The following is a 17,479-nucleotide window of genomic DNA, read 5'->3' as shown; positions in this document are numbered from 1 at the left end:
GTGGCTGCGCTTTCAGCGTCCCGGACCAGGCCAGGCGGAGGCGAGGCCGCCCGTGACCCTGACCTTGACCCCGAGCCTGAGCTTGACCCCGGGGCCGGGGCCGCGCGGGGGGTGGGGGTGGGGGCCGGGCGTGCGGCGGCGGCGGCGGCGGCCGGGCGCTGACGAGCGTCCGTGGGCCGGGCGCTGCGTGGGCCGGCCGGTGAGTGGGTCGGCGTGGGCCCGCCCGCCTGCCCGCCCGCCCGCTCCGGCGCTCGCCCGCCCGCCCGCTCGCTCCAGGCCGGGTTTTGAAGCCGCCCGCCGCTGCCTCCTGGCGGCTCCTGAACTCCAGCCCCCTCTCGATCAGCCGCTCACTCCGTCTCAATATGTCTCAAGATGGCGGCCAATGTGGGATCGATGTTTCAATATTGGAAGCGCTTTGATTTACCGCAGCTGCAGGTCAGGCTTCCCCCCGCGCCGCCGCCGCCGCCGCCGCCGCCCGCCGCCCGCGGGGCCCCGGCCCGGCCCCGCCGCCCGCCGCCCGCCCGGCCCGGGCCGCCGCCGGAGCCGCCGCGGGGCCGCCGCCGGAGCCGCGGGCGGCGGGCGGGCGGCGGGCGGTCGGGCCGGGCCGGGCCGGGGCGGCGGGGCCGGGCGGGCCGGGGCCGGGGGCCGGGCCGGGGGCGGCCCCGCGGCGCCTTCGGAAATTGATCCTCTTTGTTCAATTCATCGATCAGCCCAAGATGGCGCCGGGAGCCGCCGCCGCCGCCGCCGCCGCCGCTGCCCCGGGGTCCCCGGCCGCCGGGACCCGGGCCCGCGAGGGGCGCGGGCGGGGCGGGGGGCGCGGGGCGCCTGGCGGGCGGGGGCGCGCGGGGCACGGGGCGCGGGCGGGGACCCCGGGCTCCGGCGGCGGTGGGGACGCGGACGGCGGCGGGGACGGGCACCCGGGCGGCCGGCCCGGAGCCGAGCGGAGCCCGCAGCCGAGCGGAGCCCGCAGCCGAGCGTCCCCCGCCCGGGCCCGGAGCCCCCCGCGGCCCCCGCGCCCCCTCCCGCCCGGCGCGCGTCCTCCCCGGCAAAGTTTGCGGGGAGTTGGTGAGGGGCCGGCGGCGACCGCGGGGCCGGGCGGGGGGCGCTGTGGGGCCGCCGGGGCGCGCCGGGAGCCCGCTCCCGGGGCGGCCGTGGCCGTGGCCGTGACCGCCGGCGCCCCCGCCCCCCGGCCGCCGCCTGTCACCGCGGCCCGGGCCTCCCCGCACCCCCCTCCCCCCGGGCCCCGCGCGCTCTTTGTGTGCGACCCCGGCCGGGGGGGTGGGGGGGAAACTTATGGGGGCGCCGGGCCGGGGACTCGGGCAACTTTGCCGGAGGGAGGCTGCGCCGGGCCCTGGGCCCCGGAGGGGCTCCGTCCCGGGAGGGTTTGGGGGTGCGCGCCGGCCCCGCGGAGAGGGGGGGGTGAACCCCGGGTGCTTCTCTTAACTGTCCGGGCGGGCGAGAGCCGTTGCCCCCCGTTCCCGGGGACTGGCCGGAGTGGCAGTCTGGAGTCTGGGGGCTGCCGAGTTCGTGTCCTATCCTCCTCCTGTGGCCTCCTCGCACTTGTCCCCCTCGTGCCCCCTCCCCAGCGGATGTGTCTGCAGGGGACAGCGCCGGGGGGCGCCCCAGGACCCAGAAGCCCTGGACGTTTAGTTTTTGCCAGGTTCCTGTCGGGTTGGGGGGGGCTGTTGAGGGGGGGGCCGGCGAGGGATGGACTGGGGAAATGGTGTCCTGCCCCTTTAAGCGGTTAAGCGCCCCTCTTGGCCGAAAAGCCCTTCGCTCGGGTCTCGGCGGCTCTGCCCCCTCCCCCCCTCCGGGTGCCCTCCCCCCGCCCCTCCACCTGGAGGAGCCTGCGGAGCCCTTGGCGGGGAGCCCCGAGAGCGGGCACAGCGGGGAGCCCCAGGAGCGGGCACGGCGGGGCTCGGCCACCTTGATGTTGGGCAGAGCCGGAGCCAAGTTCAAGGTGAGGGGGCTCGTAGGCTGGCGGTGGGGGAAGGCGAACAGAGAGGAGAGTCAGGCTGGGGGTGGGAACTGTCCTTTGGGGCCCCCCAGGGGGCTCCGGGCGGGGGCCGGGGGTCTCTCAGGTGCGCCGGGCCAGGCCGGTGTTCGCCTTCCAGTCCCAGTGAGTGAGATTTGAAGGGCTTGGATTAAGGCTGAACTTCCCCCAACTTGAAAGAATTCTTAATAGTGACCCAGAATACCTCCAGGAATAAGGCAAATGAGATCCAGATGCAGAGTTGTATAAAATAAAGTGGATTAGATTAAATATATATTTAAATGGAGTCTGACAACTTTAATTTTGAACGGCTCGCTTTCTGCCCCAGCGTTTGCCGGGGAATGATTAAACAGGCACATGGCCCCAGAGAAATCGCCTCCGACGCTCCCCCTGACCTGGGGAGAAGAGTGTGAAATATTTGTATTTCTGATAAGATTAAAAGCCAAGGGGAGCGGGTCTATTGACTCACCTCCCAACATGTCTGTTGTGTAAATTAGATTCCTGGATGTGATGAACACGGCCAATGGCACTTTGGAGGAATCAGTCTATCCACTCTGAGCAAAAAAGAACTCCCTAAAAGCAACAACAACAACAATTTCATTTCTGTAGCTTCCGTGAACCTCGTTGTGGTCTAAGAAATAAACTTTAATTTCACCTCTTCATCGATTATAAAACTGAATCAATCACATAGGCAGACTTGGAAAAGACCCCAGAGGTCATCCCATCCTGACTTTATTTGTATTAAATTTCTTTCCTAAGTATTTTGGCCCAACTGCCTTGGATTTTATTTCTAGATTTCTAGTGACTTTATTAATTGGTAGATTTCTGAACTCTATTGGACACCCCCCTCCCCTCACTCCCCCCCCCCCCCCCATCTGCTTTGGCAGGCAGTCAGTGAGTGACATCTAACTTTGACTTAAGAAATATAATTAGGAGGCTCCCAGGAAGAGAATAGTTTATCTGAATGTATTGGGGGGGGGGCGGTGGTGCAGGCTGCAGCATTCAGACCCAAACTGATCCACATCTGGGTTTTGAACTTGCTGCTTGAGATTATTTCCTGATAATGATTCATTGCCTTCTCCTAGGTGATGGAGTCTTAAAAAACCTTTTTTAAAACCAGTTATTGGGCTTGTCTTGTATGTTCTAAAGCTTTTAATTGGGTAGAGGAAGGCAGTGTTTGTGTGACCTGTCATTTACTCTGACCTCTCAGTTTCTGAGAGCCCTCTTCAGTTCATGCCTATTTTGGGTTCATCTTTAATGCCATGAGTAATAGTTTAGTTGATGAGACTGTAGTTTAAAGCAGATTTCACTTGGGAGACCCCACTTTTAACCTTGAGTGAAAATGATACTCAAGTCAAGTTGACCCAGTAAACAGGGCTGGAGATTCTGGCCTTGCTAGGGGGCAGGGACAGGATACTCATGTTCCCCCTAAGTGAGTCTCTCTATTGAAACATGTTTGATTTTGATGGGGTCAGTGCATTCTATCAAGGTAGCTGAGTTCTTGGAAATTCCTCCATAGCCACAGTAACTACTCTTATTCTCTCCTTGGTCCACCTCGGACCAAGGCTGTCTGGGGGCCTAAAGTAGGTTGCCAGGAAGAGAGGGGGAATTATTATGGAAAATGAACCCTATCTCATTTCCCTTTTCGTTTGGAAGGCTGGTGGTGTGGGAAAGTTAGGCAGAGCCCTTCTCTAGGACTCCCGGTTTGCCTCCAGACATTCCTTGGCTAAGCAAAAAGGCACTGTCGTCTTACCCGAAGCCTGGTTCAGTGCTTCACGTCCATGAGAAAATCCTCAAAGGAATTCCAGGCTACCCATCAGCTTCCTAGCTACCTCTTCGGACTTTCTGTTACATATTTGTCTGATTGTCTGCAAAGTTCTACCTAGACATTTTTCTTTTTTAAACCCAAATCCATTTAACTAATAAGAGGTTTGTGCTGCTTCTGTTTTGCCCCCTTCCACCCTGAAATTGACAAGTACCATTGGAGTAGATCACATGCTAAAACAGTAAATATTACTTAATGATCTTTCTTCCTCTCTGTCTCTCTCTGTCTCTCCCTGTCTCTCCCCCTCTTAAAAGTATCCTATTCAGAATCTTTTTTTTTAATCAAAGAAGGAACTTAAGTTGATGAACTAAGATAACAGCCATTTTATTCTATTTTAATTTTTTTTGGTCCCCCTTGATGGTTAAAACTTTGGGATATATAGAAAGATATAGCTGTTTATTGAATTTATTTTTTGGGGGGAGAAGGGGGTATCTGTGTGGCCTTGTTTTTTTTAGTCACAAGTTAATGAAAAGAATTTAGTAATGGAACAGTTTCTGATAGATCTGCCGAGAATACAACTCCTTAGACCTACTCTTTTGTGACTGAAGCTAAATAGTGAAGTAAATGAGAAAGATGGAAGGGGAAAGGTTTGGATAAACTGCCTGTCTGTTACTCCCCGGAGGCTGTGTATCCTTTCATGATCTACTGAGGTAGCTACCGTTAAAATACTCTAGTTAGTGTCCTTAGGATTTTAAATGGTTCCTTTTTATTAAAAAAAAAAGTCTTCTGCCCCTGTTCCTGCGAAATTAAACCAAAGCCACTGCTGTGTTTATGTGGGAGGAGATATGCAGAAATAATTTTTTTTTGTGCTCTTGTAATCCCCTTCCGGGTCTGCCTGTAGCAGTTAACAATCAAAACTATTCCAGAGGCTGTCCTGACATTCAGCAGCTTAGTGGAAATACAAGGATTGAAGTGGTGTGTGTGTGTGTGTGTGTGTATGTGTATAAAACAATCTATGTTCATTTCAGATTGCATTAGAAACAGCAGCGAGGAAGGGAGGGAAGCTCAGATGCAGCTGAGAAAAACCCTTGTGGATTTTAAAAAGAAGAATTTTCATTTTATCAGAGATCTTTGGAAACAGCTTAAGTCCCCATTCAATGTTCAATTTGTCTTTGTATCTCTAGTACACAGCATGTAGTAGGCACTTAATAAGTGCTTATTAGATTGACTAGGGTTAGAATTTGGCCTATGCAAATTCAGAGTATTAAAACACCTATGCAGCTTATCTGATGGACTTTAAATGAAGCCAGTAAATCATCATTAACACAGATTTGGCTACTTACCTGATAACTGGCAAGTGATTTAAAAGGTATCTTAATAAAGGCTAAAGATTATTTTAGAAACTTTGTCTTTCTCTTTTTTAAAGAATCTGTTTTCTAGTATTTAAATGGCAAATTCTCACTGTTGTTTCCTTATAAAAAGTCGGCTTTCAACAACAACAACACCAACTACAAAGCGTCTATGTCAATCTAACTTTGAATCTTGTCTATCTCACCATGTGTCTATGGTAGCTCACGGATAGAATTTTGGCTTTAACTGAAAATTTCCTACCGCTGATTGTTTAAGCCAGATCCTTAATCTTATTTTAACATATTTAAAATGTACAAAAAAACCCCGGAAGAATTGTCTCATGTAAGTAGCAAGTGAACATAGTTTAAACACTCAGGCAGTTCTAGTATCTAATTGGAAACAGGTGGAATTCTTGGAGTCCTTTATTTGAATCTTATTATAGCCAAACATAAGGCCACTTTTCACTTATGGCGATTCATTTTGTTGGAGCTATTTTGAGAGGAGAGCGATAGTCTGTCATTAAGGCTTGTTCGTTAGGATTTTTCTGTAAATTCTGCAGTCGGGAAATTTGGGGAACAGAGAAGTTGTGGGGAGAGGGAGGAAGGATCTTGGGTTTTATTCCTTTACACCCAAGTGAATTCTGCTTATATAGAACATATATTGAGGCATCAGAAAAGGTGTACTAATGGCATAATTAGGCAAGCAGTTCATATATTGTGTAACTTTTATAGCAGACATGGAAGTGGTGAATTAATAGTGACTTCATAGTTTCACTTTTGAGTTACCAAATATTCATTGACTTGAACAGGCAGGTAATTTTCTTAAGTGCTCTGTGATACTGACAGATGCAAAGGTTTTCTTTCTTTCTTTTTTTTTTTTTTTTAAGAGAAAAGCTTTGACCATTGCCGAAGCCTGACTAACTTGGTTAGACTGGCATTTTAATGCAAAGTTGATGGGAAAGCTTAGGGACTATATAGATAGGTAAAGTAGGAATGGGTGCTTTGAGCAACTTTCCCTATAATGAATCTGTCTGCTTTGTAATGTGGTTAAAAACCAGAGGGACTGGAAACCACATTTTGGAGTGTGTGTGTGTGTGTGTGTGTGTGTGTGTGTTTGTGTGTACCCGAGCATGTGCAGTACAAAAATGGCTGTTTTTGTTTGTTTGTTTGTCTCTGCTGGGTTTTAGGCAGGACGACTACCGGGTCCTGAGCTGTTCAGTAGTGGTGGTTAGATTTATGCTGAGCCATAACTGGTTCCCATTTAAGGGGTGGGGGTGGGGTCTGCTGGCCTCTTGGGATGACTGGGAGAGGCAGTTAAGCCAAGGAAGAGTTTTCTTCTGTGGGAAGCACTCCTTTACTGGGAGGAAGCCTTGAATGTCACCTTAATTAGTGGAGGACAGAAATGCTATGGTGCATGGGGTCAGACTCAACTGAACAACAGCAGCAGTAGAAAGAAGAAGCAAAGCCCTCCAACCACCTAAGCTGACACATATTTTAATGTACCTGCATGCTCATGTTTATATTATGTGGTTGCTACCTAATGTGTGGACCTGATTCAAATAGAGAAGCTCACATCCCCACATATGTGTGTGTGCGTGTGGGCTGGGCTGGGACCTGTGACTTCCTTGGCAGGGAGATCTCCCAGGAAAACGCCCTTTACCGCTGGAGCTGGGCACCTTCTCTTCCGCTGAGGCTCAGAGAGGTGCCTCTAGCAGAGGTGTCACACTTTGGCCCCAGGGGTCCCAGCAAAATGCCTGAGTTTGGCCAAACCAGATTAAAATCTGATTGGGAAAGTTTAACACAAGAAATTAAACTAGAATGTAGAAAATGTAAATTGATGGTTTCCTCAGCCAATATGTAGCCTGCCAGCATCATTTCTATTTGAGTTGGGCCTCCCCCCCCCATCTTTGACAGGTGACTGACTTGCTTAAAGTCGCCCAACTAATATGTATAATGATTAGGAACTGGCCCAACCTCTGCCCGAGACTCCCCAAAGGTAGCTCTCCATGCATTTGGCCACACTGACTCCTGTTTATATATGTACACGGGTGTGGATATGTGGGTTATATAGACATGTCATATAGAAGTACATATGTACATGTACAAATATTTACCTGGATCAAGCGTAATACCCACATAATACAAATATTGTGTGTGTTTGATACCTATATATTACAAATATATGATGAAATATATAACATGTGTATATAGAACAGACATATAACACGATAACAATAGCTAAGTTTTACAGTATATTAAGGTTTGCAAAACACCCACACACATGATTTCATTTGAGATCTATGTATTCCTACGAATACAGCTATGGACCTACATGCTACATGTTTATGGACAAATGTTTAGTGAGAGAGGCAGAATGGTATAATAGACAGAATCCTGGACTTAGGGATGGGAAGACCCGGATTCAAATCTCATCTCCAATACTCCTTAGCTGTTAGTTCAGACTCCGGGTTCCTCATGCTCTTGGTTACTCCTCAGGCTGTTCTCTGGTTTTCTTCCGCTGCTATCTGATTCAGTCAAGGGAGTTTCCACCCCCATAGTTAAAAATCACTGCATGGGAGAAATTTTATTTCCTTAAAACATTTTATTTGCTGGGAAAATTCCATAGCCCATCTTTCTAAAAAGGACATTTTAATCCTTGCAGGCTTAATTTGGGTCCTTCACTGTCATCCTTATGTATGCTTATTTGTTGTTCTTTTTTTCTCCTCCATACTCTTCTTTCTTTTTAGAAGACGGCACCAAACAGGCCTCAGTCAATTCTTGGTTGGGTGTTTTGTGCACCATGTAAAAAATTTGGTGCTCTTTTTTAGCTAGGAAGAGACCTTGCAGGTGAGGGCTTTGTCCATTGAAATGTACTGGAACTGAGTCAGTTTCTTTAGTTCAAATTCCCTATTAGATATAACTGAGAAACTCAGCTTTCATCCCTCCCTCCCTCCCTCCCTCCCTCCCTCCCTCCCTCCCTCCCTCCCTCCCTCCCTCCCTCCCTCCCTCCCTCCCTTCCTTCCTTCCTTCCTTCCTTCCTTCCTTCCTTCCTTCCTTCCTTCCTTCCTTCCTTCCTTCCTTCCTTCCTTCCTTCCTTCCTTCCTTCCTTTCCCTCCTCCTCCTTTGCTGTCTCTCTCTCTCTCTCTCTCTTCCCAACCCATTCCTCCCCCCCTTCTTTCTTGTGCTCTGTAGACTTGGGAAGCCCTCTTCATCATAGCAATCCTCATGGCCAGGTCTCTTCCCAATTGTGATTATATATTGTTCCTTAGTCACAATTGTCAGAGATTTATTTTTCCTCTGGCACCAAATTTGACCAAACTCGGGCACAGTGGAGCGGCCGTGTGGTGAGAGGGGCACTGAGGTTCAGCTTCTTGCTGATAAAATGACCAGGAGCCTTCGCAAAGCAGCTGATTATGCAACTTCAGGGGAAACCTGCTGAGCCCAGAGTCCTATACACAGCAGATGCCCCATAAATATTTCTGGATTAATTGAAATGCTGGTTACTCTTCATCCTTGGGAATTTGGGGGGAGGTAAGTGCTTTGTGATGATAATAAAAGCATTCATTTTGAGAGGCTAGACTGGGAGTCTGGGGGGCTGTCATCTGATCAGACCCTTACTGGATAGATGCGTGAGCCTAGGCAAATCACTAAAACCTCTCAGAACCTCAGTTTCCTTATCTGTAAAATATAGTGTTGATAATTATAGTTCTAGCCTTACAACAGGAAAGTGACATAACAATATGGGGAGGTGTTGGTATCAGGGATCCTACTACAGTTAGTAGGGACCTTAGAACTCTGTGGCCTACCACTGTCTGTATAGCTGAGGGGACTGAAGTCCAGGGAGGAGGTCACCTCCAGCAGAGGTGTCAAATAAAAGGGGATGCAGACTGAGAGAAAACCACAAATGAACATCATCTGTGTTGTATTGTATTTTTTATTAATTTTGTTAAACACTTTTCAGTTACATTTTCCTCTGCTTTCTCCTGTCTAAGGGACCTTACACAATGGCTTGTCTAAGGTCAGTCACTAAGGCAGTAGGTATTAGAGATAGAATTTGAACCTAGGTCCTCTGACCCTAAAGAAAAGCAGCATTTATTCAATAAATAGCTGAGCAGTTAACATTTTTTAAAACATTTATATAAAGTTTCAAGGTATTCTTAGGTTTAGTTAAAACAAATGTTACTTGACAAATTAGCTGTTACTTAGGTGAATGCTGCCAAATTGTTAGAAATAGAATGTTGTATTATTGAGAAGTAATTTGGCAATTCATTCTAGGGAGGGAGAAAGAGAGGGAGGGAGAAGAGAAAAGGGAAGAGAAGAGGAGGAGGAGAGGAAGAGAGAGGGAGGAAAGAAGGGAGAAAGAGAAAAGAGAATGGAGAAAAGAGAGAGGGGTGAGGAGAGAGAGTGGGAGAGGGAGGAGGAAGCACATATCCTGCCTGCTTTGTTTTGTTGGCAGAAGAAAAAGCCAATGTAATTTTGATCTTGGTAGAGGTAGAAGGTTCAGATATGGGAAGTACCAGTCCCATTTTATTCATTTGTGTTGAGCTGAGAAAGACATTGGCAAATCAGAGAGCGATAGGGGTGTCGAGTGGTCCTGAAACCATTCCATAGGAGGATAGGCAAAGGCTCAATCGACCAACCAAGTATTTATTAAGCACCAAGTGTGTGCCAGCTTCTGGGGATAAAAATTAAAAAAAAAATTAGTCCCTGCCCTCAAGGATCTGCTCCAGGGGAGGCCGTTGATCTGGGAGGGTTTATTCTGAAGATGACAAGACTTTGAGGGGAGACTTGGTGACAGGAGAGCAGCTTCAGGCACTGGAAGGGGCCAGTCCCTGAGGGGCAGATTTAGGTTTGACTGAAGGAGAAACTTGCTTAGGATTAGAGCTTTTCCAGAGTCCTTATGGGGTGCTTTGGGAGTTAAGGCTTTACCCTTGTTGTCTCCCAAGTGAAAGCTGGGTATTGTGGGAGATGAGGTTCTTGGTCAGTTATGGGTTGGGCTAGGTGGCTTCTGAGGTACCTTCCAATATGGTAATTCTGCGATATAATAATAATAAGAACAAGAACATTAATAACAACAACAATAATGATAATAATAATAGGTACAATTAGATAGCACGGTTCATATGCAGTTTCATTTAATGCTTACAACAATCAGTGCTATTTTTATTTCCATTTTACAGATAAGGAAACTGAGGCAGACAGAGGTTAAGTGACTTGTCCAGAGTCACACAGCCAATATGTGTCCGAGACTGGATTTGAACTCAGGTCTTCCTGACTCCCAAGTCACAATATCTTTCAAAACTTTCTCTTCACTTTTCTAGGAAAGTTGTGTGCGGTCTTCTATAGCCGATGAAAAATTTTTCAAGAAAATGTTAGAAAAGTGATTTCCTAATATGGGGAACCTGAAAGTAGATAGCCAGACTTTTTTTCAGTGTGAATCTGGACGTTGTTGGTGATCGTTTACTTATGGGGTTTCTTGGGTCCTTACAATGGGGTCGTGGACGGGGAGGAGCCGCCACCACTCACATCATGTGTATTTGGTGGGCGCGGAGCTATTGGCGTGTGGTCTCTCTGGCTGCAGTAGGAGCCCTTCGAGGGCAGGAGTCGGGTTTGCCTTTCTCTGTGTCCTGGGGAACCATCTCGTGCGTGTGCTTTGCTGTACAGATGAGGAAACTGAGGCCTGGGGTGGGGCGAAGCGAGTTACAGTATCTCAGCTCTAGAGCTGGAAAGAACCTTAGGCCAGCTTCTCCATCCTCCCCGATTCCCATCGTACAGAGAACTGACCTGGCTTGCCCGCAGTCCCCCAGGAAGTGTCGGGAAGAGCCAGAACGGTGGATCCTCTGCTCCACCCTGGTAGCATTTTCCACCCTTCGTTTGCACGCTGTGGCCGGCATGTCACACTGTTTTGAAACACAGTTGTGGCTGTAGGTGCACGGGTAGGAAATGGGATCCGATTGCTTCATGGGGCCGAGCTTGGGTAATGCTCTGGGGCATTGCCTTCTTCAGCCAAGTGGGGGATGAGTTCAAGTTGGGACCCAGCCTAACCAGGAGCTGCGGATGTCTTCGGGTGCTGGAAGGTTGGGGGGAGCAGGGCCAGGATGGCTTTTGACAAAAGGATTAGAGGGTTATTAGGTGTCGCTGAAGTCAGACTAAGGGATCTTTCCCTCTTTCCCTCTGTCTCCAGCCCCATCACGGGAATTTGTCAGCATTGATTGGAGACTGGAATAGCTGAGGTAGAGGTTGTGGACTTTTGCTGGCAGGATTGCCATCTGCAGAAGGCTTGGGTGTTGGGCAGGCTTCTGTCTTGACCTGTTTAATCGTGAAGTCATTTTCGTGGGGCCTGATAAATGTACTCTAATGATTTTTCATTTGTATAATACATGGTATAAAACACATGTGTGTCAATGTACAGTGTACATATGTACATGCATAATCACACATGTCCTAAGTTACGTATAGTTATAAACGGGAGAGAGAATTGGCCTGAATGCTAGGAAGACTAGGCCTTCAGTTCTGACACATTAGCTTTGTGACCTTGGGCAAGTCATTTGATTTCTCAGTATTCTAGGCAATTCTTTAAAGACTATAGGTAGTAGAGAAGATGCCAACCTGCATTGGCAGAGTAAGTTTCTACACCTGGGAGTTGTTTTTTCTACCACAATCACAGGTCCAGGCCCTATCCCAATATGATGGGAAGTGTCCTGGGTTTGGAGTCTGAAAGACCTGGTTCAAATGTGACCACATCTTAGCTGGGTGATGCCAGGTAAGCCTCTCCATGCCTCATCTATGAAATGAGGAAATTGGGGTCAGTGGCTCTTGGGTCCCTTCTGGCTCGACATCTATGAGTCTGTGATCTGTAATCTCCAATGTGTGTGTGTGTGACAAACCGCACATGTTTGCTGTTGTGTTGTCTCAACATGGATGAGTAGACAGTTGTGCATTCTGGTGCCAGATTAGAAAGGCGGCATCATTTGATGACAAGAACAGGCCTGGAGTCAGAGGACTTGGGCTCAGATCCTGCCCTTGTGACCTTGGGCAGGTCACTGAACCTCTCCAGGTCTCAGTTTCTTCATCTGAAATATGAGATAGGATGTAGATGATCTCTGGGGCCCAGTCTCCCTCCCAACATTAGAACCAGCCTTAAAACATGGGTTTGCTCCTGTTCTCTGGAAGCTGTCCTTCAGGGATTCCCCACTAACAGCAGGCTGAAAACCCACACTCCAGCCAGCATTTGGACATGCCCACGGTTTCATGGGAAGAATGCTCCGTGTAAGTGTGGAGGACGGGAGTGTGGAAGCCAGCTGGGCCAGGCCTTGTGGGACCCCAGGAGAAGAAGGGGTCCTTCTCCTCTGTGGAGGGAGGGGCTGGGCACCTACATTACCAAGATGAAGATGAAACAATAGCCCTTGCCTCAGGGAGCTTATATTCTTTTGGGAGGAAATGATATGGCACCTAAGCAAATACAAAGTGTATCAGGCCCAGAGTCACTTCTGGAACGAGGGCCATGGGGGAGGGGCAGAAGGCAAGATCAAGTGAGAGAGACGACCATCTGTGAGGGATTCCAGTGGTCAAGAGGTGAGAGTGAGGAAATTCATGTAAGTATGAGACAAAGGTGCAGAGTAGGGACTTAATTTACATTGGTCTAATTGGACTGAGCCCTATCACTTACATGTCTTTGAAGGAAGTTACGGTGGAATCTTGGCTCTGGAGTCAGGGGACCCCAGTGTCCAATCCTGCTTCTGACACCACCTGCGGGACCCTTGGCAAGTACCAATAAGCCTCAGCTCTAGCACAGGAAGTGAGATGCTGTGTTGAGGGCACCCATAGGTGGGTCAGTGTGGCTTGACCCCAGAGTGCTGGAGTGACAAACTTAGGAGGGGACGCTGGATACAGACTATGAGAAGCTTACCATGCCCCCAAATCAAGAAGGTGGCGGATGTAATGGAGAGGGCAGAGACTGGAGGCAGGGAGACCACCAGGGAGGACCGGACGACTTCAGGGAAGGGTGGAAACAAGCATTTATTAAGCCTCGTGTGTCAGGCATCATGCTAAGCACTTGACAAATGTGATCTCATTTAGTCTTCACAGTTGAGGCAGACAGAGGTGAAGTGGTTTGCTCAGGGTCACACAACTAGCAAGTGTTTGAGACTTGATTTGAACTCAGATCTTCTTGACTCCAGGCCCTCTAGACTCCAAGGATCCTTCCATGTTGAAGCCTGGGACCCATCCAGACTTGACCTGCCCACATTATCTCCCCGTCCTCTCTCATGTCTTATACTCCTTTTCCTCAGTACCTGGTTTTGTGGCCTGTGCTATGGATAACTTTTGTGGCTTGTGAACTCCAGAAGGCCAGGACATGAAGATCTCTCCTTTCCTTTCAGTACTTCATGTAGTCACTCATTCAACAAACACTTTCATCTCTATGGTGTGCGAGGAACCTTCCGAAAGTGTGTCTCATTGTGTGTGTCACAGTTACTGGTCTCACCATAGATTAGCCCATTTGAAGTCCTGGAGTATCAGACTGTTGAATGAGGCAAAGGTATTTGTTTAACGAAGGAAGTTGAGCCCTATGATGTAGCATTCAGCTGGTTATTGATTTTGTTTAGCCAGTGTGGCTCAGCGGAAAGCGTGCAGAATCCAGAGTCAGAAGGCGATGAAAAGTCGCCCCTCAAAAGGCTTTTACTGAGGGTCTCTCTGTGCCTGGCCCTGTGCGAAGGGCTGGGGAGTGGGGTTGGGGGAGGGGATACTGAGGCAGAAGTGCAGCCATGCCATTTGGGTGACTGGCCTTGCTTGGAGCAGGTCACTTATCGTGCCTGTTTCTACATCTATGAAATGAGGGGGAGGGCTGAATGTCCTCAGAGGTCCCTTCTAGCTCCAGATACTTACTCAATCACGTGGCCCTGGGAGGGGTGCTGAGAGCTTTCCTCACAGCATTCGAGTCTGGGGAGGGGCGCCCAGTACTGCCACTGAAAGGGCACCTACTGAGTGGTTGTTGAGTCTGTGACAAGGAGGGCTCTCCATAAGTGTTATTATACCCTCATTACAGATATGTAAGCCACAGCTCACAGCCAACAAGTGTCTGAGGCAGGCTTCTAACCCCATTGGAGCACAGGGACAGCCTTTTGTCTTTTTTCCAATCCCCAGTGCTTCCTACAATATCTGACATACAGGAGGAACTGAATAAATGCTTATTGACTGGCTAGTTTCTGGCTTCCAAGACGAGAACTTTTCTCCCCATGCTCACCTTCCTTTAAAACTCATCCACCAGTTCCTTCTGATAGCAGGGACTCTCAGCCTGTAGGTGTTCTGGACCCCTCTGATAGGCTAGTGAAGCCCCTGCTCAGAATCATGTTTATAAATGCATAAACTAAAATGTGTGGGATCGCCAAAGGAACCAATCATGTGGAAATAAATTTATCAAAATAAGAAAAACTCAGCTTCCCAGCCCTGGAGTCTTGAGGAGACTGGAGAGAGAAGTGATATAGTCCTGCAAGCCACTTGAAGACAAATTCAGGGGGTTTCGGACTTTACTTTTTTTCTTTTGGTGAGGCAGTTGGGGTTAAGTGACTTGCCCAGGGTCACACAACTAGTAAGTGTCAAGTGTCTGAGACCGGATTTGAACTCGGGTCCTCCTGACTCCAGGGCCGGTGCTCTATCTACTGCGCCACCTAGCTGCCCCGGACTTTACCTTTTTTAGAAAATATTTTTATTTTTATTTATTTTTTTTAAAAAAGCAGTTCTATTTTTTGTTATTCTGACCCTGATAAACATCGACATGAACATTTCCATACATGAAGAAGAACCGAAAAAGAGGAATGTCCATTAAATCTGGCAATCAATTATGTGCAGTTTGCATTTTAAAAAAGGCCTACAAGAAATGCATCTGGTCAGTTTCAAAGTGGGCACCCGTGTTTCTGCCCTCCCTCAATAACATCACATTCATCGATGCCCATGTAGAATGTGCGTGTAATAAAAATACTTTTATTTGTCCAACGATAGCATTTCTACCCATCGGTCTCTGCCCCAGAAAGAAGGGAAAGGCCCCCTCTCACAGCAGCGTATTCTTGAGCTCTCCGTGTATAGGTGGAAAGGGAGGCAGCACTTTCCCAACATGCATTCTACTTATCCAGGCTGTACAAATTGAAGCCAATGAGAGGAACAGCATCTGAGTTTGGCTGCCAGTGTGGCAGAAATGTCATTTGCATGTGGGTGGGTTTTTTTTCCCCTGGAAAAGTACCTAGAAGATTGGGTGACTGAGACAATGGAGGAGTCCCCATGTGCCCTCTCTATTTTGCCTGGAGCCTTTGGCCCTTTAGGGGCCAATGGGTGGTTTTCTTCCCTTCACTTATTCCAGTAGAATACTTAAGTGTTGGGTTAGAGAAATCGCTTCACTGTTTCTCTAGGAGCAGTTTTGGCTTGCTCAGGAAGACCACACACAATCCAGGTCAGATACTGTAACTCTTTACCCCACTGAAGCCAGTGGCCATCCACATTGAGTTTTGTTGTGGTGGTGATGGAATTCGGTTGTAAGGCTAGAAATCACATTCCTGATCTGCTGAGGGAGGAGGCCTGTGTGTGAGAAGGAGCCCACTCAGGCCCAAAGGGCGGGAGGAAGGATGGGCCGTGGGCACCTTGTTTCCTCCTCTGAGATCCTGGATCTGTCAGATGGGTCAGAATGTTGGTCACAGGTGGAATTTGCCTGTCCCTTAGGCTGCACCACTTGGCTACATGATCACATAATCATGGTGACCAAGGAAAGATTTCCATTTGTAGGAGCCCCTTCTCACCAGGGAGGGCCTCTTCATGGGGGTCCTGCTGGGGTGGGGGCCCCCAGGCCACCTACTCCCCTCTTCCCGACCTCAGCCTCCCGTGTCTTGAATCCCTGAATTTGGAATCTCCCCAGTCCAAAGGCTGAGCTGTGAACTTTGGGCACCAGTGGAACAGCTTCCTCGGTAGATTTCCTTGACCCTGACCCTGACCCTAGCTCCTCAGTATTGGGCGTGAGTGCCTGTTAATTGCTCAATCATTGCCAGACCCCCCTTTTGGGGGCGGCCCTTGAGAAATCAAGCTCAGGTCCAGTGAAGTGGGTGCCTGGAAATGGACCCAGGCAGGGGATTGTGGTGTCATCTGCACCTGTCCAGCCGTCCGCAGTGGGTGTCTTTGTGGGGAGTGGGGAGCTGGAGCATCATGTCAGTGGAACAGGGAGATAGTATACCGGGATGGTAGGCTACATGGAGGGGAGCCATGTGTAAGGGGGCTGGGGAGCTGGGGAAGAGCCTGGAAGGCCTGACATTGCCTCTGAAGGGTTTTGTGGGGTGGGGTGATTGGTTAGGGCCTGGTCACACTTAGGCTTTAGGAAAATCAAGATGGCGGCTGAGCAGGGGGTGAGCCAGCTAAGCAGAGTGGGGAAAGAGCTCGGAGGATCAGAGAGATCATCTTTAAGTTTTTGTCGTTTTTAAATGATGAATTTAGTGATGAACAAATGTGGCCGTTTTAACTTGCTGAGAACAACAAAGCAAGATAACATAGGAGGCCACGAGTTTCTATTGTGTTTGGCTTGTTCTTTAAAAAAAAAATTATGCTCCATTTAACAGAATGGTAACAAAATTGCCCTATTTGTGTTCCCCTCTGAAAGTAGTTTCACCAAGAATCTTTAGTAGCAAATAAGGCTGCTGCTTTAATAATATTTTATTTTCAGGTGTCTCATAGGCAAGTACTAGTTGGCCAGAGAGTCTTCCTCCAGCTTAACTGAATCAGTTTGTAGCTTTTTGGTTTGATCCACCCACCCAACCGTCCACCCGTCCATCTGTCCGTCCGTCCGTCTATCCATCCATCCACCTGTCCAGCCAGCCAGCCAGCCATTTATTTGATTTATGGCAAAGGGGGCAGAAATCTCCCACCTTCTTGAGAACAAAGGCCCGTCATCTGACTGAGTTCTGTTAATCAGGAGTTACAGGATGTGTTTGGGCCAGCGTACTTACTGCATTAGGTGGGTCCTAGGGGTCACAATTCCTGCCCTCAAGGATCTTGTGATCTAGTTGGGACATAGGACTTGCAGCCAAGTGACAACAATTCCAGCAGCTAGGGCTGATTTAATGTTTGAGGGTGAGCAAAGTGCTTTACAAGCATTACCTCATTTGGACCTCACAATGGCTCTGGGATATTGGTGCTCTTATTATCCCCATTTTCCTGATGAGAACACTAGGGCACACAGAGCTGAAGTGACTTGCCCAAGGTATCTGAGGCAGGATTTGAACTCAGTCTCCCTGACTCCAGGCCTGTGTAGCTGCCTTAAAGTAATGAATGCCCGGGAGAAGCAGGGCTTAGCAAAGGCCACTTGGCACGAATTGTAGGCATCTCAGCTGAGGGATC

General features: G+C 49.0%; 1 protein-coding gene across 6 annotated transcripts in view; it reads left to right on the top strand.

Annotated features, from left to right (window-relative positions):
- Positions 1–222: 222 nt before the first annotated feature.
- The window catches only part of CUX1 (cut like homeobox 1), a 423,932-nt gene continuing 406,675 nt past the window's right edge, over positions 223–17,479 (top strand). For 4 of the 6 annotated variants that reach the window (XM_043964598.1, XM_043964597.1, XM_043964599.1 and 1 more), the window contains exon 1: positions 223–435. In XM_043964598.1, the coding sequence (XP_043820533.1) occupies positions 373–435 (63 nt within the window). In that variant the 5' untranslated portion in view covers positions 223–372. The remainder of the gene's footprint in view (positions 436–17,479) is intronic. The other 2 variants (XM_043964600.1, XM_043964601.1) reach the window with 2 other exon arrangements.

The sequence above is a fragment of the Dromiciops gliroides genome, chromosome 4 (genome assembly GCF_019393635.1).
Source record: "Dromiciops gliroides isolate mDroGli1 chromosome 4, mDroGli1.pri, whole genome shotgun sequence".
In the NCBI taxonomy this organism is placed as follows: domain Eukaryota; kingdom Metazoa; phylum Chordata; class Mammalia; order Microbiotheria; family Microbiotheriidae; genus Dromiciops; species Dromiciops gliroides.
This window is presented reverse-complemented; position numbering and strand designations above follow the sequence as displayed.